We start from the raw sequence: 24,455 nt of genomic DNA, 5'->3' as shown, positions 1-24,455 counted from the left end.
AGGGCTGCCGTAACTGAGCACCACAAACTGGGCAGCTTAAACGACAAAAACGTATGGCCTCATGTTCTGGATGGTGGACGTCGGCGATCAAGGCATCAACAGGGCCACGCTCCCTCTGGAGACGCCCGGGGAGGATCTGTGCCAGGCTTCTCCTGTAGCTTTGGTAGTTGTTTGGCTTGGTCAGCAGAACTCCAGTCCTCACGTGGGTTCTCCATGTGTGACTGCACTGCTGCGTCCTAATTTCCCCTTTTTATAAGGACACTGGTCATTTTGAAGTAGGGCCCACCCTCATGGCCTCATTTGAACTTACTCATCTGTGGAGACCCTACTTCCAAATAAAGTCACAGTCATAGGCACTCGGGATTAGGGCTTCAGCATCTTGGAGGGGGGCACGGGGGACACAATTCAACCCATAATGATGGCTGACTCCAAACACATCCTTCCCAGCATCACGTAGAAGAGGTCTGGTGCTTTATTGCATTATCAGTGTTCCTCGTTCCCTAACGTCAGCACAGGATCTAAAACTGTGCCTTGCAAGCATTTGATATTTGCACCACTGATGCTTACCAAGGTGTGCACAACGCAGGTAAATACCACCGTAGCACTGGAACTGACAGCCCTGGCTCTGGCCATCCAGAAGGGACACTTTCCCCTGCAGGCTGCGGATCACAGGCAAGATTCCTGGACTGAGTGGTGTCTGGCTTTTATCCTGGAGGGAGGTCAGGATTTAGGGAACCAGGTGAGACTCTGCCACATAAAAGTAGCTAATGTGCTGGGTATAGAAATATGGCTGTCACGATTGGTGAGAGATTTTTTTGTCCTAGTCTGAAAAATGAGGACTTGATCTGGCAAGACTCCGAGAGTCAGTGACCAGGAGGGTGTCTGGGAGACACTGCGTTCAGGTGTTTCCCATTCACGAAGGATGGGAAGTGAAGGACAGGTGTCGGGGGAAGATTAGGGTAAGTGCGTCAGCAGCTCAGTCAGGAAGTGACCAGCATGCAGCACGGGAAGGCCCCCTGCACCTGCCCACCTCCTGGGCATCTTCTGCTTGTCTTTTAGACCCAAGCCAGCTTGTCTCCTCCCCTAGGAAGCCTTTCAGAGCTACTTGCGCCTTACAATTTGGTACCATCGTCCTTGACATAATTGCCACTCCAGTGCTTACCATAGTGTTTTGTGACCCTTCCTGTTTCCACATGCCATCATCTTTTGTAAAAGACACACCTAGTTTTTTTTTTTTTCATTGTGCCTGGTATCCTTTATGCCCTGCAATGGGCCAGACCAGGGAGATGCTCCTAATATGAAACAGAGACAGACAGGGGGCCAGCGGCTAGTAGTGACCTGACTCCAAGACGAACCCATCAAGAATGACAGAGCCTTGGAACTGGCAAGGACCTCGACAGTCGTCTAACCCAGCTACCCAGTACCCAGTGCAAATCCCAGACCGCGGCGATCCACCTTCTTCCATCCTGGGCCAGCTCTCGTGATAAGAAAGGGACCTCTGGAGGATAACTTAGAGACGGCCTTGTCCAAAAGATGCGGAAGTGAAGCGATGGGCTCAAGGTGACTCAGAAGTTAGCGGCGATGCTGGGAAATGGAAGAGAAACTTGGTGAGTAACTGCCACACCCACGTAGGCATCGCCACCATCCTGTGGTCTGTAGTCAGCACCCTTCTGAAGTTTGCAGTCGAGCGTGCTGAGGCTAAGAGAGGTTAGGTGGCCGGCTCAGGCTTGCGCAGTGGGGAGGTGGTAGAGCTGAGATGCAGTGACAGCTCACACTCGTCCCGCTTTCCAGCCCCATCCCTGGATCCGAGCCGGCACGCCCTGGGACTCCGGACAGTGTTCCTCCCACGTCCTGTTCAGAGATCCCTCCACCTTCCTCACCCCGCTTTCTCTTGCTTTTCAGGAGAGAAGTATGAGCTCCACGCAGGGACGGAGTCCACCCCAAGTGTCGTCGTGCACGTGTGTGACAGTGACATCGAGGAAGAAGAGGATCCAAAGACGTCCCCCAAGCCAAAAATCATCCAGACCCGGCGTCCCGGCCTGCCGCCCTCCGTGTCCAACTGAGCTCGCCGCTCCGCCTCCAAGAGAATATGTGTCTCCTCTTGATCATGCTTTTTCCCTCACCCCCTGTTGTTTGTCAAAAAAAAAAAAAAAAAAAAGAAAATTGCCTTTAAATCCCTGGGTGTTTGGTTGTTTGAGATTCTTTCCTTGTAATCAAGCCTCTCGGACAAAAGGGCTAGGAAAAGGTGACACGTTTCCTGATCATATCATACCCATCCAGAATAATCCATTATTTAGAAGGTTCTAGAAAAAAAAAAGTAGTATTTTCTTATTAAACGATCAGCACAGCCTAGACCTTCATACTCTCATGTTGATCCAAGCCAGAGACATCAGTGACAAATAGCACCTGTGTTGTTTGTGAGCCGTTCCAGTCCCAGTCCTGACGTGTGTGCGATGGTTTTTTTGTTTGTTTGCTTTTTTTTTTTTTCCTGGCCACTTTAAGTAGGACCATAAGTAAACTTGACTTTGACTGCATGAGATACCCCTATCTGGTCTCACTCAGTCCTCTGCATCCCAGCATTCCCAGGACATGCATGATCACCAGCATTTATTTCCATGATTTGAGGATGTACTAAAGTCACAGATTGTCGGCATCCAGCCATGTCCTTTCTAGATTAGGAAATTTATCAGCATCGTCCAGCTTCCCAAGTCTGGGCCTGGTCACTCTTTTGAGTCCAATACTTCATAGCTCTGTTGAAATTCCTGGAGGCAAAAACTGAGCTGGGCCCCCAAAGATACCCCTCAGTAGGTTTCGAACATGACTTCCCTGTAGAACTTTCCCAGCCTCCTTGGGGAAGGCTCGCCCAGGGCGATGGAGACCGATTTCAGACGAATCTATTTATTACAAAAGTTTCACAGTGTCTGAATGATTGTTGTTGGTTTTTTCCCCACCTCTTTGTATATTTGTACAAATGTTTCAGCTATGCTTTTAAAAATCTGGATGTTTTTATTTAGTGACTGTTCCAGCCATTCGCTGCTTAACGACGTCTGTGTTATCGCTTATGAATGCATTCGTACACTAGTCCAGGTCATCTGATAATACTGCACTGTATTAGGGGTAATGCTGAATTTTGAAAGGGCACAAAACTTCTCATGCCAATATAGAAATGATTAGCTAGCATCTTTGCTGGCAAGGCCACTTGTTTTTAAATAAAGTGAAGACGCAAGTGTCGGTTGCAGCCGATGTGAATGGAGCTAAGTCAGTGTAGCAGCCACGGAGCACATTAAAAGGGGGAGCTGGAGAGGGGGACGCATACCAGTCCTCCTCACGCGAAGCCCCTGTTGCTCAAAAACGTGTTTGTTTTCGTTACGTGTGATTTTTCTATTTCTCTAGCCCAAAGTGCATTATGGAAGCTACACCTGTAGAACCATCACCTTCTGCTCTGTGTGCCAGGTCTCATCCACCCCCGTCCGTTAATGAGTTACTTTAGCTGCAAATGCCCATTGTGACGGAGTGGGGGAGATACTTTCATCACCCTCAGAGAAACACACAAGAACAATAACACACCCGATGGAAGGATTGTTGAGGCTTGCTTTTTTTTTTGACTAAGGTGTATGTTAGTTTCATCAGAAACTTAAACATGAGACTGATCACTCAGAAATTTGAAGTCCGTTCTACTGTGAATATAGCAATATAGTACTGGACACAGTACAGGTGAAACTGAGGACAGCCTTGCTTGTCAAATCCTGAGTTTCCATAGAAAAAAAAAGAAGGCTCCTTTTAAAAATGTAACCTGAGGAGTGTATAATAAGCAAATGCTTTGACTCCTTTGCTGTGGAGGTTTTTGCATTTTTATGGGCAAATAGTATCTGACTCAATTGTGGAGAAATGCTGCCCTCTAGTGGAGGAAATCTTGGCCTCTGCTGCTCAGAGGACCTGAGAGCTACAGCTGACAGCCGTTTTATGCTGTCTCTTCTCAGTGCTTGGTGGGTCCTTTGCTATGTTAATAGACACAGAATTTTCAGAAGGCAGGTTCTAGTGACATCTGGATGAGCGAAACTATTTAGAAATGGCTTTTCAATGTTTTAAAAGAAATCCATCAGACCTTTCCAACCAAATTCAGCAAAAGTTGAAATGACCATTCTGTGTCATCAAAAATAAAAATAAAAATTCGTGGCGTATATGACGTAAGTGGTTAGTCCTGGTAACATTTGTTGCAAAATGTCCATGTTCACCTGCCTCAGAGAAAGTCATTCTTCCACGAGGTTGGGTTTGGGGCCGTGGGGAGAGGAACGTGTCCCAGGAAAGGGGGGCAGAAACAGGAGGGACGCCTTGAAGTGTTTCTGTGGAAGCTCTGAGCGCTGTGAAAGTCGGGATGGCCTCCGCATCTCCATGAAACACATGACACAAACCTCTTTGGCACTATTTTAACTTTGAAAAGTTTAAATGTGGAGGGGGAGGGGGAGAGTTCCACCAACTGACTCATTTGTGCACGTGTATAGCTCAAAGAGCTTAGATTTCAAATATACCTGGTGAATGACTCTGTCCACGTCGTGTCATTTCTGTGTCTTCTGCCTGAGTTGAATTTCTGAGTGGTGGTCGTGGTGGAGTGCAGTTCCGCCTCTAGTCTTTCTGAAAACTTACCGACAGATGAGATGAACTCATCTGAACCCTTTCTGAGACGAGCAGGAGGGGAAGCTGGTTGGCAGCATCTCATGAAGGAAGAGGAAACTGAGCGAGGCCAGGAGGGGTGGGGTGGGCTCTGATGAGCGGATCTTCCACCATCTTGGTCCTAAAAGCCATTTCAGGTGTACACAGACACTCTTTTAACATACCCCCCAGCTCTATACTTTGGTTTAAAACACTGTCATAGACCTGAAGTAAGCAAAAATTTGCTACAAAAGCACTATCATAAAATAAAAGATGGGTACAGTGTCTTTCATTCAAATTAAGAACAGCTATTCTTCAAATTACACCATTAAGAGAGTAAACCGGGAAGTCTCAGAGTGGGAGAAGGTATTTGTGTTACATACAGTGGTTAAATAACTCACATCCAAAATGTAAAGATGATCCTACAAATCAATAAGAAAAAAGAATTCATTTTTTAAGAATGGTCAAAACATTAAACAGGCAATTCGCACATGTGCGCCTATACCCAAAATACCCCTGTGGCCCCGTAGACGTTAAAATGTGCTCAACATCATTTGTCATCAGAGAAGGGCAAATCAAGACCTCAGAGAGGTACAGCGAACACCCATCAGAATGGCCAAAACGCAGTATGGGGAAATAATGAAGTGTTAGTGTTATCAGCCAAGGCAGAGTATAAACTGGTACCACCGCCTTGGAATCTCTGCCAAGGCTAAGTATAGGCGTACCTGGGAGCCATTCCACTCCAGGACATACATCCAGTAGATGCGAGTTCTCACATCCACCAAAGTTCTTGTACAATCGTGTCCTCAGCAGCACTGCTTATGGTAGCCACTAATGGGCTACAACCCCAGTGCCCTTCAGCTGCTGAGTGGATAAACTGTGGCATGTTACAAAGGGGTGAAAGAAAAAAAACAAATTCCTGAGACATATAACAATGTGGTTGGGTCTCAAAATCACACCTTTGAGCAAAAAAAGACACGTGAGAGAATCCACGATGTACAACTCCATGTATGATGTTAAGAAACGGGCAAAACTGACCTAAATTGATAGAAACTATACTAATGTCTGCCTTTTGGAGGACACTGACTGAGAGGGGACATACAGGAGCCTTCTGGGTGCTGCAGACATTGGGCACCTTCACCTAGACCTCCGTGCATGTGTGCGTATGCAAAATTCATTTCAAATGTGTGCAGTATGTATGTGAATTACAGAAGGCTTGCATGCAGGAAGTGGGGAACAGAGCAGGTGATAAAGAATGATGAGCCAAGGATTCGGGAAAACGTTCATTGAGCTGCTGGTACAGAGTGTCCCCGCCAGGAGCCACCATGCAGAGCATTGCTGAACACTTGGCAGGCTTCCCCCTTAAATGTACAATCTGAGAAAGGGAAAATTTCAAGCAGTTTTCTGTCAAACTCATTCATCTACTCCTTTCAAAGATAGTCTAGGGAGTGGGGGTGGGTATAGCTCAGTGGTAGAGCATGTGCTTAGCATGCACAAGGTCCTGGGTTCAATACCCAGTACCTCCATTAAAAATAAATAGACCTAATTACTTACCCACCACCCCAAAGATAGTGTGAGGAAATGGATTCAGGAGCTTTTTATGTCCCTGAAAGGAAGCCACATCCAAGGTTAAATGTATGTGTGTGTCTGTACCCAAGTGCATTTGGTCTAAGCTGTAAACAGGAAACCCAGAATAGGCTGAAATGATTGAAATACTTTGTCTGAAAAGTTTCCTTCCTTGGCTCTTTTGCATTTCTTTCATTCTCACTCAGTAATTGAGTTTGAAAACTGATGGCGGGGCAGGACGGCGGGCATCCCTGAGTAGTTGCAATCCTTAGTGAAATCATTATTATTCCCCAAGCAGGCTTGGGATTTGCCTGTAGGTAGTCATTCGGTCTGCAGCCTGCCTTAGTGCACAGGCTCACCCACCACCCCTCGCCCCAGTGGTACCCAGCACCCCTGATGCCTAAGGCTTTCTAGTTCCGTCTCTCCATGGAGGAAGCCTAGATGAACAAAAGTTAAATAGCCCAAAGTGTTGCATTCTGAGCTCAGGCCGTCTGAGTCCAGAGCCTACAGTTAACAGGACACTGCACCCCACCCCAGTGGGAGGCGTGGTTACAGTGACACAGTGGCAGACATACATCACCGTGGGGCCTTGAGGCTTATACAGTGCTGGCACACGTGCTATGGTTTTTGTTTTTTTTTTAACCACATTTCATGCCCATGGGACACTAGCTGATGGAAAAGGTGAAACACCGTAATACACAGTGTGAAATCCCTCCAGACGGGCAGGAGCGCTTCCGCATTACTGTTCAGTCCCACCCTAGGACTTAGGTTCTAGCCCCTCCCTGGGTCTGTCACTGGCTCAGTGGTTTCCAGCAAAGTGCACAGTCTGGGTCTGGGTCCTATATTGTTTCTGCCCCTGAAGGGCAGGCCGACCTTCCCAGGAGTGCTGTGCTCAGGTGGTGAGAGCTCCGACCCTTCTTAGGACGCCTTGTCATTCTTCTTGCTGGAGTTGGACAGTGGAAGTTGGCCTTGGGTCCCTGGACTCTTAGATGCCTGAGTAGAAAGAAACGTAAGCAAATTCTGCCCTAACTGAGCTTACGTTTGATAGGTATTTAGTGTTTGGAAAGTGTTATGGACTAAATTGTGCCCCCACCCCCCAACTAATTCATATACTGAAGCCCTAACGCCCAATATGATTGTGTTTGGAGGCAGGGGCTTGACAGAGGTAATTCATATTCAATAAGGTCATATGAAGGGGGCCCTAATCTGACAGGACTAGTGCTTTATAAGAAGAGGAAGAAACACCAGAGATCTTTTGTCTCTCCCCCCACGCAGAGGAAAGGCCAGGTGAGGACACAGCAGGAGGTGCCCGCTCATAAGCCAGGAAGAGAGCCCTCACCAGAGCCCAACCCTGACGGCATCTTGGCCTTGGACTTCCCATCCTCCAGAACTATGACAAAATGAATTTCTGCTGTTTAAGCCTCTGAACCTGTGGAATTGTGTATGGAAGCCCAGGCACAAAGCACCAGGGGTCACTGTGAGGAGAGGAGAAAGGAAAGAGAGAAAATTGCTCACAGGACAGGAATACTGAATGATTTTGATCATCAGTTTGAATTCTTGCTACTGATTTAACAAGCTGAGAGCACTTCTATTTTTTAAGGACGCCAGCAAAGGGAAGTCTGCGTCCCTTGAGACTCCCCTTGACGATGACTTGTCTCTTCTCGACCCTGTCTAAAGTCTTTCACCGCCTGGTTCTGTTTACTGTTTACCTACCTCCTGAGGCCCGGAGCGTCCTCCCCAAGCAAGTCTCAGCCTGGTGCCTCCACCAGCGGCTGTTGCTCAGAGTCTGTCCTAAATAGGGCTGCGTCCCTCCCAGGGTGTTTTCATTTCTCCTGTGAACCAAATGCTTCAATTCTCAGTTCTGGTTTTAATTGGACAACTGGGTAATGTATCTCCATATCTGAAATATCTCTCTGCAGTATTTCTGAATCCCCAGGAGAGTCTGCCCTCCTTTGGCTCTTGGAATTAGGGACGCATACAGCCCTGCTAACTGCTCCCGGGGCGTGGTCCTTGCTCCCACAGCTAACCCTGGGTGTCTGTATCTGTTGTCTAGTGCCATTTAACACAGTACCATGACATTAGTGGTTTAAGCAATGCACATCTATGATCTTCACTTCCTTGGGTCAGGAATCCAGCTTAGCCAGGTTTCTTTCAGGGTCTCTCACAAGGCTGCATCAAGTTGTCTTATCTGAAAGCTTGACTGGGGAAGGATCCACATTCAAGTTCACCCAGGTCATCATGAGAATGTTGTTCCTTAAGGGCTGCTGGACTGAGGGCCTCCGTGCCTTGCTGGTTGTGGACCAGAGGCCACCCTCAGTTCCTGGCCACATGGCCTCTACAACATGTCTGCTTACTTTGGTCAACCATGAAAGCCAAAAGGGCAAATAGAGGAAGTCGGCTGGCAACACAGAGGTGACAATCTCTTGTAACCTGATCATTGAAATGTCATCCCATCATCTCTGCCATTGTCCTGTGGATCAGAAGCAAGCCACCAGGTCAAGATCGCTCAAGGGGGAGGGTGTGGGCTGATTACCAGAGGACGTGAATATCAGAGGTGGGCACCCTCAGGAGCTGTATTAGAAGCTACCTACCCCAGTACCGGTGAGCAGAAAAGAAGCCATTCTGAGCCAGTAGTCACCTCTCTGTCTCTTCTGCATTCCCGGAAGAACTGTCTACCTTCTAGTTTCTTAAGAAGAGAAAACTTAGAAGGTGATACTGATTTGATTGTGATCATCAGCTTTTTAGAAGTCAGGTCGATTCTGTCTATGAAATTTCTCCTGCATGCCTGACACCTGTCACCCTCACAGACACTCGAATGACTGACAGGTACCTCTTGTTAAATGCCTCCAAGATGGAACTTACATAATGTCTGCCCAACGCCACTCTTTCTCTCTCATGAAATGGACCATCTTACCTGATTTCTCAGGCCAGAAAATAAGAGGTTACCCCTGACTCCTTCCCCTCTCTTACTCTGCCTTCAGTGAATAAAATATTCATAAGTATTTCAATAAATGATGGTAAGTTTAGTAGAAGTGGACCTACATATAGGGCTGGAGGGGTAGTCATTTGGTGATAATGGAAGTGGAGTCACAAGGAAATTCCCATGTGAATTGGGTAAATTAATTTACCTCGCTAAGATCTAGCTTTCTTTACTAAAAAAGATGAGATAATCCTAGGAGACATAGGACAAAGAGTTGTTGTGAGAATCAGATGAAATGATATTGATAAATTCTTGGTATATGATTTTACATCTTAGGAGCCCTCAATATGTTAGCCACCACATCAGCTGTTGGAGAGCCACGCTGTGGCGTTGTTTTTTGCTCACTAACTAAACCGTCTCTTCTCTCTTCCACTTAAGAGGCTGAAAAACTAAACACACATTTCCCCAACCTCTCCTGTAGGTGGGGATGCCCGGGGACATTGTTCTTAGAAAGCTTCGAGTCTTCTGATAAGAACCTCTTCCTTCCTTGAATAAGGATTCAGCGTCTGCACCTTGAGCGTCCGTTGGCGTCCATGAGGTAACAGGTGTGTGGCTGAAGCCTAACACACTCAGATGGTGGAGTGAGACGCGTCTGTGTCCCTGATGACACTGCCAAGCAGCAGAACCAGTGCCAGCGCCCAGTCACCTTCAGGCTTCTTGTTGTCTGAGAGAAAGAAACCTCTGCCTGTTTAAGCTACTGTGGGTCAGGTATTCTGTTATTTTCAGTTGAAAGCACTCCTGACAGACACACATTTCGATAGCCTGGAACTCAGATATCTGGAATTTTAGGACAGAAATCTTGGCCAAGGTCACAACTTTAGAAATTCTGTCTTTTTCCACATTATCGAATAACTTCTTATGGGTGGTGTTCATGCAGGGAAAGTGTGTGGACTTTATCATCTGTCCGGTTTGTTTTTCTTATTAATTTAGTGCATTTACTTAAAAATGATGCTCCTGACCGTGAAAAGAGGCCCACCTATTGAAGGCTCTAATATAATGTCCAAGAAACAGTATAGGAAGGGAAAAAAGGGAGGGGAGCAGAAAAAAGGGCAGAGCCTCTGAAAGAGACAAGAAACAAAAACGGAGGTAAGAATATTGATGCAACTGTATGTAATAATCAGCGTTTAATTTCCAAAGCTTTTTCTTTTTTATAGTATTGACCTTAGACTTTGCCTGTAGGAGTAAATTTACTGTGAAACTTTTCCCCTTGTTCTGTCTCTTCCTAAGAATTCCCAAGAGTGATATTTTAGGATAGTAAGAGACATATACATAGACATCAGACGGGCAATGTGCGGAGCAGGTATGCCCCTCACCAATGTAAGTGAAGGGCCCAGGAGGGACTTCCTTGACACAAAATATTTGATCTACACTCCTGCCCAGAGCGCCGAGACCTGGCTGAATGTGCTATCATGAGATTTACTAAAGTACAGAAAATACGGCCAAGAACCTGACTCTGGGGTTGCCATGGCTACAAGCTCCCTGTGACTAAGGAGCCCCCGAAACGTGGCCAGTGCCCTATGTGGAAACGAAAATATTTTGTATATGTTAGGACAAAAGAAAATATATTCTGAAACTAATTTAACCTGTTTCTTTTCATTTATTTTAATATGGTCACTAGAAATTTTTTTTTAATTATACAAGTGGGTCTTGCTGTATTTGGATTGGCTCTAGAATATGATGGCTCTTATGAGCCACGTGGCCCAACTTCATTTACCAGATCGAAAGCATTGAGTCTCAGCAGACGAACCATAGGATGTGGACGTTTCCACGTGGAGGACAGAAAGCTTGAAAAGGATGGATCTGAGCAGAACGTGGGCGTGATTCGAACAAACAAAGAGCGTGCTTCTGTGGGTCTGCAAGAGGATGGAGGGAGTGGAGGGAAAGGGAAGGTCCTTAAAGAAGACAGTGGCTCTAAAAGCATGTTTAGGCCGTGGTGCAGTGCCACCTGGGGCCCCTCCATCCGTCTTGTTGTGTTGTTTCTGCTTCTCACATCACTTGTCCACCTCAGTCACCTTCTCAGGGATGCTTGGTCTCCATGAGCGATTTTTCTTGGCTGCTTCTTCCAGCCCCTTTCATGTCTCCTGGGGGGATGAAGGATTTGAATGCCCTGGGGCCACTGCTATGGAAGTCTCATTGCAAGGTGGGTAAATGGAACCAAAATGACAAATGTTTTTCTGCACAGCAGACTAGAGCAGTTAACTCAGACATGGAACGGCTGAACTCATAGTAAAACGAGCTGCGGAATCTCATCTGTCTTCTGCTTGACGTCCTTAGGGTCCCCGCCCCCTGTGATATATTGTCAGTTTCCATGAGAAGCCCGGATTCCCAGAGCCCGCTGTCTCTGAGGAGCCTTGGCGGGGCTGGAGAAACCCATGAAACGAAACAAGTCAGCAGAGCTTTAACAAACAAGCCGATTAACAGCCCGGTAGGAGAGTTAACGATTCCATAAGTAATAGATTTAAAACCCTACTAGTCCCAAGTTGTGGGTCAGCAGAAGCGTTTGCCTCCAAATGTTTTCTGGGCAAAGAGCCATTACATTACCTGGTGGTCTCTGTGTGGGTTCCTTTTCAACTGAGTCCTACTTGAGAGTATCAAAAAAGGCATTTTCCAGATGATAGGACTTTGTGTTTTATAACGTTCTCTGAGCCAAACTCAAAACCTTCCACATTTTTAAAATTAATGAAGCAAAAAGAAAATACATTTACTTGGAGTTGGAGCTACGAGTCAGATTTGAAGGATGTTTAAGCTCCAGTGAAGGCCCTAAGTACAGAGGACTCCTGGCAAGGGCTTTCCCTGTCTTTGTGATAGAAGTCGAGCTCTTCCAAGGCCTTCGAGTCTTCAGCCCAGCTCAGTTAGTGTGAAAGGAGGGCAAATAGCCACACAAGCACTAAATTCTGAACGCGAGAAGAAAGGTTGCGCCCCACCCCAATGAAAAGTCCGCTGGTGGAGGTCACATTGATGACTACCGTGGATGAATAAGAAACCTGGAATTGTAGGGAAGCCATCCCCAGAGGTATATAAGGCTCAGAGCATACCTCCCTTGCCTGGGAACAGCCTCCAGGAAGACAGAGCCAAGAGTTACAAGACGGAATGCTCTGGCTGAACGTCACTAAGGAAACCCACCCACCTCAAGAAGGATGTCCCTGTCTGGGAGCTACTCGGGAAGGTCAGCCAAGCCATGGCTGCATGAGAACTCACCCTGGGGAGGGTGGCTGGACACTGCCAAGGAAGAAAGTGGGAGTCCCTTGACTGGCGTAGTAAGAAAGACAGCGATACCCTGATGCTGGTGAAACCATTCGCTTCAAGAGTGCCGTCAGCGGCTGAGTTCTCCAGGTACCAGTGCTCGGCTCTGGGATTCGGCCAGTACCGGTGCTGTGGTTCCGTCTGCCTTCTCCTGTCTGTGACGTGGTCCCTCTACTGCCCTGACAGATGCTTTTCCCCAAACGATTACATCCTCTTTTGTCCTTGCTGGCAGAGGTTTATAAAGGCTAAAAATGCCAACTGCTTGTCTTCCAACATCCTTGAAGCTAGAACTTAGTTCACAGGACCTTTGGGGAAGTGTACTACGAGCTTTCTGAAAAAGGCTCCTTCGCCTGTGAAAGGAAACCTATGAGAAGGAATGCCCCTTTCATTCCCTGCGTTAGTTTCCAATGGCTGCGACGACAAATGACCACCAACTTGGGGGCTTAAAACAAGAGAAATTGATTGTCTCACAGGTAAGGAGGATGAAGTCCAAAATCATGTCACTGGGTCCAAAGCAAGGTGTTGGCACAGCCAGCCTCCCTCCAGAAGCTCAGGGGAGCATCTGTTTCTCGACTCCTTCAGCTTTGGGGGCTGTTGGCATTCCTTGGTGTGCAGCCACATTACTCCAGTTTCTGCCTCTATCTATGTTCACATTGCCGTCTCCTCTTCTGCATTTGTGTCAAATCTTCTTCTGCCTCCCTCTTATAAGGACCCTTCTGATGGCATTTAGGGACCGCTTGAATAACCAAGGATAACCTCTCCATTGCAAGACCCTTAATTTAATCATCTCTTAAAGTCTTTTTTCTTTCTTATTTTTTTGCCATGTAAAATAATATTCACAGGTTCCAGGGATTAGGTTGTGGATCTCCTTTGGAGGACCATTATTCAGCCTACCACACTCCCTACGGAAGTGGAGGAAGGCTGAAATGTTTGGAGTTGTGGCAGCCAAGGTGAGCATACAGGTACAAGTCTGAGGATGCCAGAGCAGAAAGAAGAGAATGGAGCTGGGTTCTTGACATGGTTATGCTGCTGACATAACGAAACCTGGAATCATTTACCTGGGCTTGCATTTAAGTGAGATAACAAATCCCATTGTTTAAGGTACCTGGAGTTGAGTTTAGTGTTACTTGCAGCTTAATACTTCCTAATGGATACAACTACTGATTTTTTTTTTTTTACCTAAGAAGGTGGCATGGATAAAGATGATACACTAGATGTGAATGGGTCACTTTTGCCATTATTCATATTAAAAATTTTTCTGATTCACATAATTTACCTTTTGATTAGATTTCCTTTTGTAATGTTCTATAATCTAATTGTTTATCTGCATACTATTAAAGAGATGATTAAAGAGAGAGCTTGATGAGAATGGGGTGCTGAATCGTCTGACTCTTCCCTGTGGGCACAGGGAGTCCTCATTAAATTTCCAGCTACTGGATCAGTTTGAGTATTAAAATCCTTCATTAAAATTGATTATATTTTGATTATCTGTGGCTTCCCATACAAATAATATAGTTTCCTATAAGAATTAATAGCTACATTGTGTTCATATTTTATATACAGAAAATAGTTACCTTTAATTTCTTGAGTGCTTATATGGAGTGCCAAGCAAATAGCATTTCTGATTCTCTCTTTATCTCTGTCTCTGTCTCTGACTCTGTCTCTCTCTCTCTCTCACACACACACACGTTTCTCATTTAATTCTCATACTATTCCTCTAAAATATGATTATCTCCAGCTTACAAATGAAGAACCTGAAAGCATATACTAGCTAAATAACTTACCCCGGATCACAAAGCTAGTAAGAAGCGAAGCTTAGATTCATATTACATCCATCTGATTCCAGATATGTTAATGAACTAACTCTTACTCATGCTGCCGCCCACCATGCTTGTCTGTTTCTATAAAGTGATGCAAGATTTATCTCAGAAAGGTTGGGGGAAAGCGGATTGAACAAAAAGAAAATAAAAATAACTAAAATACCAGTTGGATTGATTGCTTTACCCCTCACTTAAAGTCTAGATTAAGAAGAAAGGTGGGGAAGACACTGTGGGAAGGACAGAAGAAATCAGAAAGCAAGAAAAAAATTGGAAGAAGGACTGAGACCCTTTGGAGACCTGCCCCCTTTATCATGACGATGATGGGGACTGTGGCCATGCACGTGAGTGGAAATCACCAGTTTCCATCTACAATAATGTGTTTATAACTGACAGTCACCAACATTTCAAAATTAAGGATGGATTTTTCCCTTCAGGTCACCAGAGAAATGTCATTGTCTAAGAGCAAGCAGGACAGTCATCCAGTAATAGTGAGGATTATCCCCAGTGATAAAGTTTAGAGGGATGGCAGGAAATAAGGATAAAGTCCTGCCCATTCAAAACACATAGATTGCATATATGTAAGTATATATAGTTATATATATACTATGTATATATACATATGCAGTATATATAGTTATGTACTGATAGATAAGTAACTATATATAGTTGTGTGTATGTTTATATATCTCCAAAGACATATTATTAACTGATAAAAAGCAATATGCAGAATAATAGGTACAATATAAATACCATTTTAAAAAAAACAAACAAAATCATCTAGAATATTCTTATCTTGACTTTCCTTATTCTACCTTGGAATTTTCAAAACTTAACAAATTCCAGTAAAATTCAACTACCTAACCCCAATTCCAAGCATTTTTTTTCCTTTCACATTTTCCCCAACACAGTTTTTAAACACAATAGTGGTATCTAATAATTTATCATTGACTCTGATTCTTTCCAAAAACACTGGACAGGATGTAAATTAACTATAAACAGTTCATAAATTATTTATGTCTGGAAATCCTGTTTCAGCAACTTCTCAATAGCCAAGGTATGTAAACCCTTTCAATTATGAGTCAGCACGGCTTCACTATTTGTCTCAGAAAATTCTTGTCCAGGAAAATGAGACTCTTAACCGATAAATAATGTGATTGCTTGTGTAAGGAAATTCCTGCCCGTACGCTTGTCCAGGCAGTTTGCTGAAATGGAGAAGCAGTTCTTCTCCTGAGACAGCAGAGGGCTCAGCTGGGCAAACCCCTCGCTGGCCACATGGCAGCTTAGTTTTCTAGATTCACATCAAGACCCATGCTTGTTGCACCTACCGGCCCAAAGTACATGATGCTGTAAACTCTGTCCAATTCACAAGTGGTTCTGTGCCTTGAAAGACCCGCCTTTAACCCTTTAACCCCCAGCAACAAACTCCTACAAATCACCTCTGGTGACCTCCCCTCTGGGCCATGATAAGACTGTCAAAGCGGAGTTCCCTTTCACTGCAGTGGGTCCAGCAAACTCGGCTTTGCTCGATCCGTAGATGTTCCAGTGATCTTCTGGGGAGTCAACGGTCAACTCCTCTACCAGGCTGTAAGTTAACGACTAACTGTATTACACGTGGGGCACTCTGATACTTCTGTTCTGATCCATTGTATTCTATTTCATTCTTTTTTAATTGTAGCCGCCAATCCCTGAATGAATTTGACCAGCAATGAACCCCAAGCCCCAGGCTGGAAAACACTCTCAGAGGTAAACCTATTACAGAAATTGGGGCATCTAACCGCACGGCAGCCAGCATCTTGGTCCAGGCTCGGCGATCGGAATCTCAGCTTTGACCCTGCAAGCTCAGTCCAGAGAGGTCATGAGGCCAAAGTGAGTCGGGCTGAACTGATTTCAGGGCTCGCTAATGAGTCACACCCACAGAATGAAAATAAAAAACCCAGGTTCATTCCTAGATTTCCTTGGTTTCCAATTCCCAGATAGGGTTGGGAGAAACAGGAGCCAGTAAACCTCCCCTGACACACAGCCACTTAATCCTTGTGACACAATTGTTCACAGTGTTCCCTTCTTTCCTTTCTCCCATGGATGGTGATTCTAGAACCCAGGATGTACAAATAAGAAGAAAATGTGTTCGAAGACTCCTGGTAACCAGAGGAGAAATGGTTCTCTGCATTCCCAGGTGAGGACAGTACTGGTGAATGTTCTCCTGGGAAAAAGGAGTCTTTTTTCCTTCTTTTTTTATTGAAGTATAATTGATTTACAATGTTGTACTAGTTTCAGGTGGAGCAAAGTGATTCAGTTATACACATCTATATGTGTGTGTATGTACATATATATGTCATTTTTTTGATTCTTTTCCATTATAGGTTATTACAAGGTACTGAACATAGTTCCCTGTGCTGTACAGTAGGCCCTTGTTGTTTATTTATTTTGTATATAGTAGTTTGTACCCACTACTCCAAGACCCCTAATTTATCCCTCCTCCTTTCCCCTTTGGGGAACCCTAAATTTGTTTTCTATGTCTGTGAGTCTATTTCTGTTTTGTAAATAAGTTCACTTGTATCACTTTTTAGATTCCACATATAAGTGATACCATATTTGTCTTTCTCTTTCTAGCTTATTTCACTTAGTATGATCATCTCTAGGTCCAACCATGTTGCTGCAAATGGCATTATTTCATTCTTTTTTATGGCCTAGTAATATTCCATTGTATATATAGACCACATCTTCTTTATCCAATGAAAGAGTCTTTGCCTGGGGAGAAGTGACTCTGTCCCCAGGCCTGACTAGACCTTGTGTGACAGATTTGCCTGGGACTATGCACGTGTGGGAGTGTAAGCACCTTTTGTTATGATTGTCCAGAGAAGAAAGACCCCCATATTTCCCCAGAAACTGCAATTTAGACAGTTTTTTCAAGATTCTAAAAGTCCTAACCATGAGAGAGGAGCAATATTGTAAACATGTCCTTTAACTTCTGTTGAGAAAAACAGCAATATAGGTAAAATCAGGAAAATAATTTTCATAATTCCAACTGTGTACACAGCTCCTTTCCCATCTCTTCGGAAACGAAGACCCCAACGGCCCATTGCCTAACCTGCTCTGACTCCTCCCACTCAAACAGAATGTCACGTTTAGAGTCAGACATTCACAGAGGTTGTAGAATCTCATTTTTAAAATATCAAATAGATTCTTAGTTCATGCTGAATGATGCAAGCCAGAAAGTAGAGACAGGATGAGAGGAATAGAGTTTGCCAGTCTTCCTAAGGATAGCAAAACCGACTTTGCCCCAAGCAAGAGCATTTAGGTCTAGAATCAAGTGGAGAAGTTACCGAGAGATCATGGCCAAAAACAGGACAAAACAAAAACAAAAAACAAAACAAAAAAACCTGAAGGTGCTGTGCACACAGTTGGCTCGGAAACCACTCCATGGTCCAAACCTTCTCAGCAAGTGAGGTCAGACTGCCCCTCCCTGCTTCCCCCACCGACCCTTCTGTCACACACTTCACAGTGGGTTCCTTTCTTCCCTCAAGGCCGCATATCACGTTTCCTTAGCCTGGGGACTGCTGGGTGCTGGCTGGGGACAGGAGAGAACTCAGAGTGACTTTCCTTGGATTAACGCCCCCAAGAGTGGGTCTGTGCCTTCCCCAGCAGAGCTGATAGCATCTGGGAGGAGGGTTGATGCACCCAAAAACAGAACGGCCCCAAAAGGCACACGGGGCCTCACAAAGGCTCTTGGAGAACTGCCTGGAGCACACTGTCCAGCAGCCACTTGCAAGAAACCCGCTAAAGTAGGGAAATCATTTTTAAAAACATGACTAAGAGGTCCCTTTATTCCTTAAACTTATGACAGCCCTGGGAGGAAAAGATCATGGAAACATCCCCACTGTACAGATAAAGAAACCAACCAGAGAAGCAGAGATTTACTTAAGGTTCCTCATCTCGTAAGTGGCAGAACCAAGACTCAAGCCAGTTATAACTCCAAGGCTAATGTTCCTCCCTTGGGCTTGTCAGGGGCAGAGGAGCAGATGGAGTCTTGGGGGAGAGTAATGAGGTGAAGTATGTGACAAAGTGTTGGGTGACAAGCCTGCCCTCAAAGCCTGTTTTTGCCATTTCAGCATCCCTTCCAGGGCTGAGATGCTGAGATGCTAGAAAATATTTCATTTCCGGGAAAGAGGAAATTATATTGACTCCCTGTTGCGTTTAATTAAACACCATTTACCTGTAAAACTTTATTTGGAATGAAGCAATGTACTCGACAATTTGAGGATGAAGATTTAATCCTAAAGGCCTGTCATCTTTTTTAATTTTGGGAAAGAATGTGCAGTCTGTTTGCGTCCCCTCTCTCGGGTCATATGAATTAATTTTAAAGAGATGACTTAAAACAGAGAAACATTCAGATGTCGATCACATACTCCTGCTGAAGGTTTTCTAATGCAGAATATTCTGATTTTGAGTCCAGTGAGGTCCTTCCTGGACACTGTTTTGTGCAGATGGAATGGCAGCCCTCTCTTGTGTGGGAAAGTTGTGTGTGGTGGTCACCATCTTCCCCTTTGGAGCTGGGAAGGTTTTAATCTACTGTTCCTTATTTACTCACTTAAGAAACACTGAGCTGAGTGCTGCGTGGTGGGTGTTGGGGACACACTGGTCTCTGCTCTCAAAGAACAGACAGGCGGAGGCGGCCAAGATATTAACAGAGCCTGACCATACGAGGCAGTGGGTGGTTCAGAGCACACACACACATGCTGGAAAGACCCACGGATGGATCCCAGCTTCAGGGCTTCTGGTCCCGTGACTTTCGGCAAGATCTCAACAGGGCTAAGTTCATTTTCTCGTTTATAGAAGCAAGTAGCATTTAGACCTACCCCCACGGGTTACTTGTGAGGATTAAACAAGCAAGTTCATGTAAAGATCTAGGCGTCACCCAGAACATAGTCAGATCTCAATACACGTCAGCCTTGACGGAGGAGAGTCAGGAAAGGCTTCCCAGAAAACAGGACACCAGAGCAAGGAGAGGCAGCAGAATTAGCAGTGTTTCTCAACCAGGGGGCTGGGGTTTTGCTCCCCCATGGGACATTTAGCAATGTCTGGAGACATTTTTTTATTGTCATGCCCTGTGGGGCGATCAGCACTAACACTACTGACATCCTATAAGGCACAGAACAACTCGCCCCCAACAAACAGCTGTCCAGCCTGAATGTCAGTCATGCTGAGGTTGAGAAACTCTGGTTTAGAGGTGGATTCTGTAGCCAAAATGCCTGGGTTTTTATCGGGGCAGGAAATCTTATTTCTCAACTCTCTAGGGTTTGATAACTGGAGACTGCCAATTAAACTGACAAAAGACAGATCAACAGCAGGAAAGGGGGAATCCGCATTGCACATGAGGGCCTCTGAAAGAAGTAGCTGGTGCATTAAGTGGTTACATTAAGTGTTTAGACATGCATCTAACTTAGTACAGGGAAGGGAAGGGGAGAAAGGCTTATGGGGGAAGAGCAAATAGGCGTCTTTAGGAAGACAAATGTGTTGTTGGAAGGATAGGAGATAAAGTTTGTGATGATGTTTGTCTACCCAGGCATGAGTGGTCCTTCTGTCTTCTTCAGGACCACAAAACTCCCCCAGAGACGGGATCTAGGGTAGGTTTACTGCCGGGAGTAGAAGTGGCCCCCCAGAGAGAATTTATGACAGCCCTCATTTCTCAGCCGTCTCTGTGTTTGGTCAGATAAGGGAAGCTCTGAGAAGGCTACTTTCTGCATCCTTTGAATTTCACATGTCTTCTGCTTAAAGTAATCTTTATACCAACTCAGAGGTTCCAAGTGGGACCCAGCAGTTTCAATCCTGGCTGTGTCACTCACTAGCCACACACTTACTGTGTGACTGGGCAAGTTACTGAAACTTTCTGTGCCTCACTTACCTCATTTGTCAATGAAGAAATTGAGAAAACTTACTGAGTTATTGATAAATACCTGGAAGATAGTAAATACTACATTTACACTTACGTAAATTCTAGTGTCTAAGTCCTAAAGGATCGTTTCCCCCAAGTCCCCCAAAATGACCAAAGGGGTCGTTACTCCCCTACAAGTAGGAGTAATGACCTACTGAAACCCGCGCTTTCTATGCCCTATGTAGCATCTAGGACGATCACTCTCAGTTCCACGGAGTTCTAGTGATTCTTTCCTTTGGCCTCTGTATCTTTAGCCAAGTTTCAGCCTAGTTTATTTGGTTCCATTAGTCCAGCATTATCTAAAATTCATGTATAAGATGTGCAACATGGAAGCAAGGACCAATCTGAGATGCCGCTGGAGGAAGGGCAGATGGGGCGGGGAGGAGGCAGAGCTAGGGAGGACCCTTACTAGCATCTCTTCTGCAACTTCTGCTTTTATTATTTTATGTTTTCTTTCAGTTTCGCCTTGCTGTTTAAGACATATCTCCTCTGCTATTTGGGGGGAGGGGTTCACATTAGTTATTTATTGATTCAAAATATATTGCATGTACCTATCATAAATGGGAAGCTCTTTTTTATTGAAGTATAGTTGATTTACAGTGTTGTGTTAGTTTCTGGTGTCCAGCCTAGCGATTCAGTTATATATATATATATATATATATATATATATATATATATATATATATATATATATATATTCTTTTTCATTATAGGTTATTACAAGTTACTGAATGTAGTTCTCTGTGCTGTACAGTAGGACCTTGTTGTTTATCTATTTTATATACAGTAGTGTGTATCTGCTAATCCTAAACTCCTAATTTATCCCTTCCCACTTCCCCTTTGGTAACCATAAGTTTGTTTTCTATACCTGTGAGTCTCTTTCCATTTTTAAATAAGTTCATTTATATCATTTTTTAAGATTCCACATGTATGTGATATCAGATGAAATTTGTCTTGCTCTGTCTGACGTATCTCACTTAGATGATAATCTCTAGTTTCATCCATGTTGCTGCAAATGGCATTATTTCACTCACTTTATGGCTGAGTAGTATTCCATTGTATATATACATCACATTTTCCTTGTCCAGTCATCTGTTGATGATCACTTAGGTTGTTTCCATGTCTTGGCTATTGTAAATAGTGCTGCTATGAACATTAGGGTGCAGGTGTCTTTTTGAATTAAGTTCCCTCTGGATATATGCCCAGGAGTGGGATTGCTGGATCAAATGGTAAGTCTATTTTCAGTTTTTTGAGGAACCTCTGTACTGTTTTCCATTGTGGCTGCACCAAATTATATTCCCACCAGCAGCGTAGGAGGGTTCCCTTTTCTCCACACCCTCTCCAGCATTTACTGTTTGTGGAATTTTTAATGATAACCATTCTGGTAAAATTAAATATTTTCAGATATATAGTTCTCTGGATTTTGACAAACTTAGACAGTTGTGTAACCACCATCACAATCAGAATTCCCTCACATCCAGACGTTCTCCTGTGCCCCTTTACAACCAGTCCTCTCCCTTCACTCTCAGCCCCTGAGAACCACCAATCTGATTTCCGTCCCTGTCGTTTTTGCCTTTCATAGAAAGTCATAGAAATGGAACCATACAGGAAATAGTCATTTGTATCTGGCTTCCTTCACTTAGTGAAATGCTTCGAGAACTCATCCAGGTTGTTGCGTGTATTAGGACTTCATTCTTCTTGTTGCTGAATAGTGTCGCACTTATGGATTTGCCAGAACTTGTTTATCTAGGCACCACTGAGGGATCTTTGGGTTTTTCTTCTAGCTTTTGAGGATGAATAAAGCTGTTACAATATGCTTATAACTTTTGGAGTGGATATCTTCTTTTTTTCCGCTAAATACCTAGGAATGGGGTTCCTGGGTTATAGGATAAATGCACATTTAACTTTATAAGAGGCTTCCAAACTGTTTTCCAAAGCGGCTGTACCAGTCCCACCTGCAGTGTATCATAGTTGCCGCTGCTCTGCATCTTTGTCAGCAATAGATGTTGTCAATTTCCTTGATTTGAGCCATTTTCGTAATAATTCATGGACTTCTGATCTAGGCTGAGCTGTGGAATTAAACATCCTGCCAGCTACTGGAATGGATAGTGTTCCCCCCAAATTCACATTCCCCTGTAACCTCAGAATATTACCTTATTTGGAACTAGGATCTTCGCAGCTGGAACTAATTAAATTTAGATGAGGTCTTACTGGGTTAAAGTGGGCCTTCATTCCAATGACTGGTGTCCTCACAGGAAGGCCACGTGAAGACACGAGACATGCAGAGGCGAACACCACGTGATGATGGAGAAAGTGACTGGAGTTATGCTGCAACTGGCCCAGGAACCCCAGAACCACCTGAAACTGAAAGAGACAAGGTGAGATTCTTCCTTAGAGCCTGGGGGTGGGGGGAGGGTGGCCCTGCCAACATCTTGATTTCAGATTTCAAGCCTCCAGAACTGTGAGAGAACACATTTCTGCCGTCCTCAGACACCCAGTTTGTAGTAGTCTGTTATGGCAACCACAGGAAAATAACACACTATGAATACAATATGCAAAATACAGTAATACGAAGTGGTTTAGGAGGTTAGATTTGATTTACTTAAAGCTTCCTGAGGATAAAAGCATAATAATCGTTTGTGTGAAAATATAGTTCTAATTAGGGCAGATACATCATTAGCAGCCTAAATTATTATTAGGCATAAAAATACTTGGACTAAGTCTTCGAATATAATTCAACTTTTCACTCATTGGGCTGGACTTCTGCCAATAAGTCCGAATTAGTGAAGACGTACTGTTTATCGAGAAGTGAGCTCAGTCCAGACCCAGAGTCCTAATCTGTGGCCATTCAATATGTGAGACTCATATTTTGCAGAATGTTCTATAAAGGATTAAGAGATAGACTTTGTTTTAGTCTGGGCATTGTGATAGAATACACTACAACCTTAAAGATGATTAAAATTGTAAAATAATTTGCTCCTTTTCCCTGCCACAGGGTACAGACTAGTTCTGAAAACAAAACTTCTATAGCAGAGCCAGTCTTGGCTATTTCATAAGGAACAGATCCTATTTCAGTTTTAGCACAAACCTCTTCCAGCTCCCGAGGAAGACAACAATTCGGCTATCAAACTCCTATCAGACTTCTTTCAGGCAGAGGGACCCCCATCTCCACCCAAAAACCCATGAAAGAAGTTGATTCTTCTGTTACCCCATTAGTCAGAAAAATATTACCAGTGTGATGATGATTACATAAATTAATACAATAATAGAAAACTAAGGAATAGCTATAGTCAACAGGTTGTGGCTTATATGACCATAATTTGCTGAGTAGTTACTACAGTTGGACAGAAATCAAGGCCACAGGCAGGGCAGAAGGCCCAGTATAGTTGTGGTGTCAGGAATTCCATGTTTTCACAGTCATTCCTCTATCTCTACTCATTAAGCCAGACTTTTTCCACATTAGCAACATGAGTTAAATAGCAAGCCTACCATGCTTGGATGTCATGCTCTGGAGGTCTGGGAAGTGTCTTTGGCACTCCCTGAGCCCTCCGTGAGTCATTTTCCGCGCTGTGCACTGTGGTTAACAGCCGCGCAGTGCCAATTTCGCAGGGGTAGCTCGTGAATTTGGTCGTGTCTTCCATCAAGAGTTTACAGAGAGCTGTGCCATCTGAACGGAGTCCAGCAATGTTCAGTGATCCATGGAAAAGACAGGCCTGTTTCCCTACTTCTGCTCTCTAATGAGCATATGCTGTTCTTTGAGCGTTTGAGGGAAACACAGTGTTGGCCTATTTTGGGGGGACAAAGGCTGACAATATTGGACCACCCCATTCCAAGTTGGGGCAATTTCAAAGGACAGGGCTTTGGGAACTTGGAACAACATGTACAGCTTCACTGTCATGAAGTCTGGCTAAACACAGAAACCAGCCTCCCTCTTAATCTCCGTCCCACTTGTGGAAAACCGTAAACTCAATTTATTACAAATCAAAGGCCAGGGGAGAATGACCAGATGTCCTTGGGGATGGTATGACACAATTAGGAGGGAGCCATTGGGGTAGGGACTGTCCCTCTACAAGAAGTTGAGAGAAAGAAAACACAATGACCCAAATGTTTGCCTCATTTAATTCAACGCCAGCAGGAATGTCTGTTCATTACACCCGATAGGGAAGGTGAGCTTCGGGCAGGAGCCAAAGCTACTTGTTTTGCTCTCCATTTTAACGGCTAATTAGATGTTGAAACTCAAGTGTGACAACCAAACAGATATTAT

At 44.4% G+C, this 24,455-nt stretch overlaps 1 protein-coding gene and 1 long non-coding RNA gene across 4 annotated transcripts in view; both read left to right on the top strand.

Moving 5' to 3' along the window:
• The window catches only part of RCAN2 (regulator of calcineurin 2), a 207,948-nt gene extending 203,401 nt beyond the window's left edge, over window positions 1–4,547 (top strand). For all 3 annotated transcript variants that reach the window (XM_064476560.1, XM_010994304.3, XM_064476561.1), the window contains one exon: window positions 1,903–4,547. In XM_064476560.1, the coding sequence (XP_064332630.1) occupies window positions 1,903–2,063 (161 nt within the window). In that variant the 3' untranslated portion in view covers window positions 2,064–4,547. The remainder of the gene's footprint in view (window positions 1–1,902) is intronic.
• A 9,825-nt stretch (window positions 4,548–14,372) lies between these two features.
• LOC116147802 (uncharacterized) lies at window positions 14,373–22,563 on the top strand. Its single transcript, XR_004131416.2, has 4 exons — window positions 14,373–14,600; window positions 15,935–16,002; window positions 16,352–16,432; window positions 22,447–22,563. It is a non-coding gene; the product is annotated as an uncharacterized LOC116147802 (long non-coding RNA).
• The last annotated feature ends 1,892 nt before the right edge of the window (window positions 22,564–24,455 follow it).

The sequence above is a fragment of the Camelus dromedarius genome, chromosome 19, assembly GCF_036321535.1.
Source record: "Camelus dromedarius isolate mCamDro1 chromosome 19, mCamDro1.pat, whole genome shotgun sequence".
Taxonomy (NCBI): Eukaryota; Metazoa; Chordata; class Mammalia; order Artiodactyla; family Camelidae; genus Camelus; species Camelus dromedarius.
This window is presented reverse-complemented; position numbering and strand designations above follow the sequence as displayed.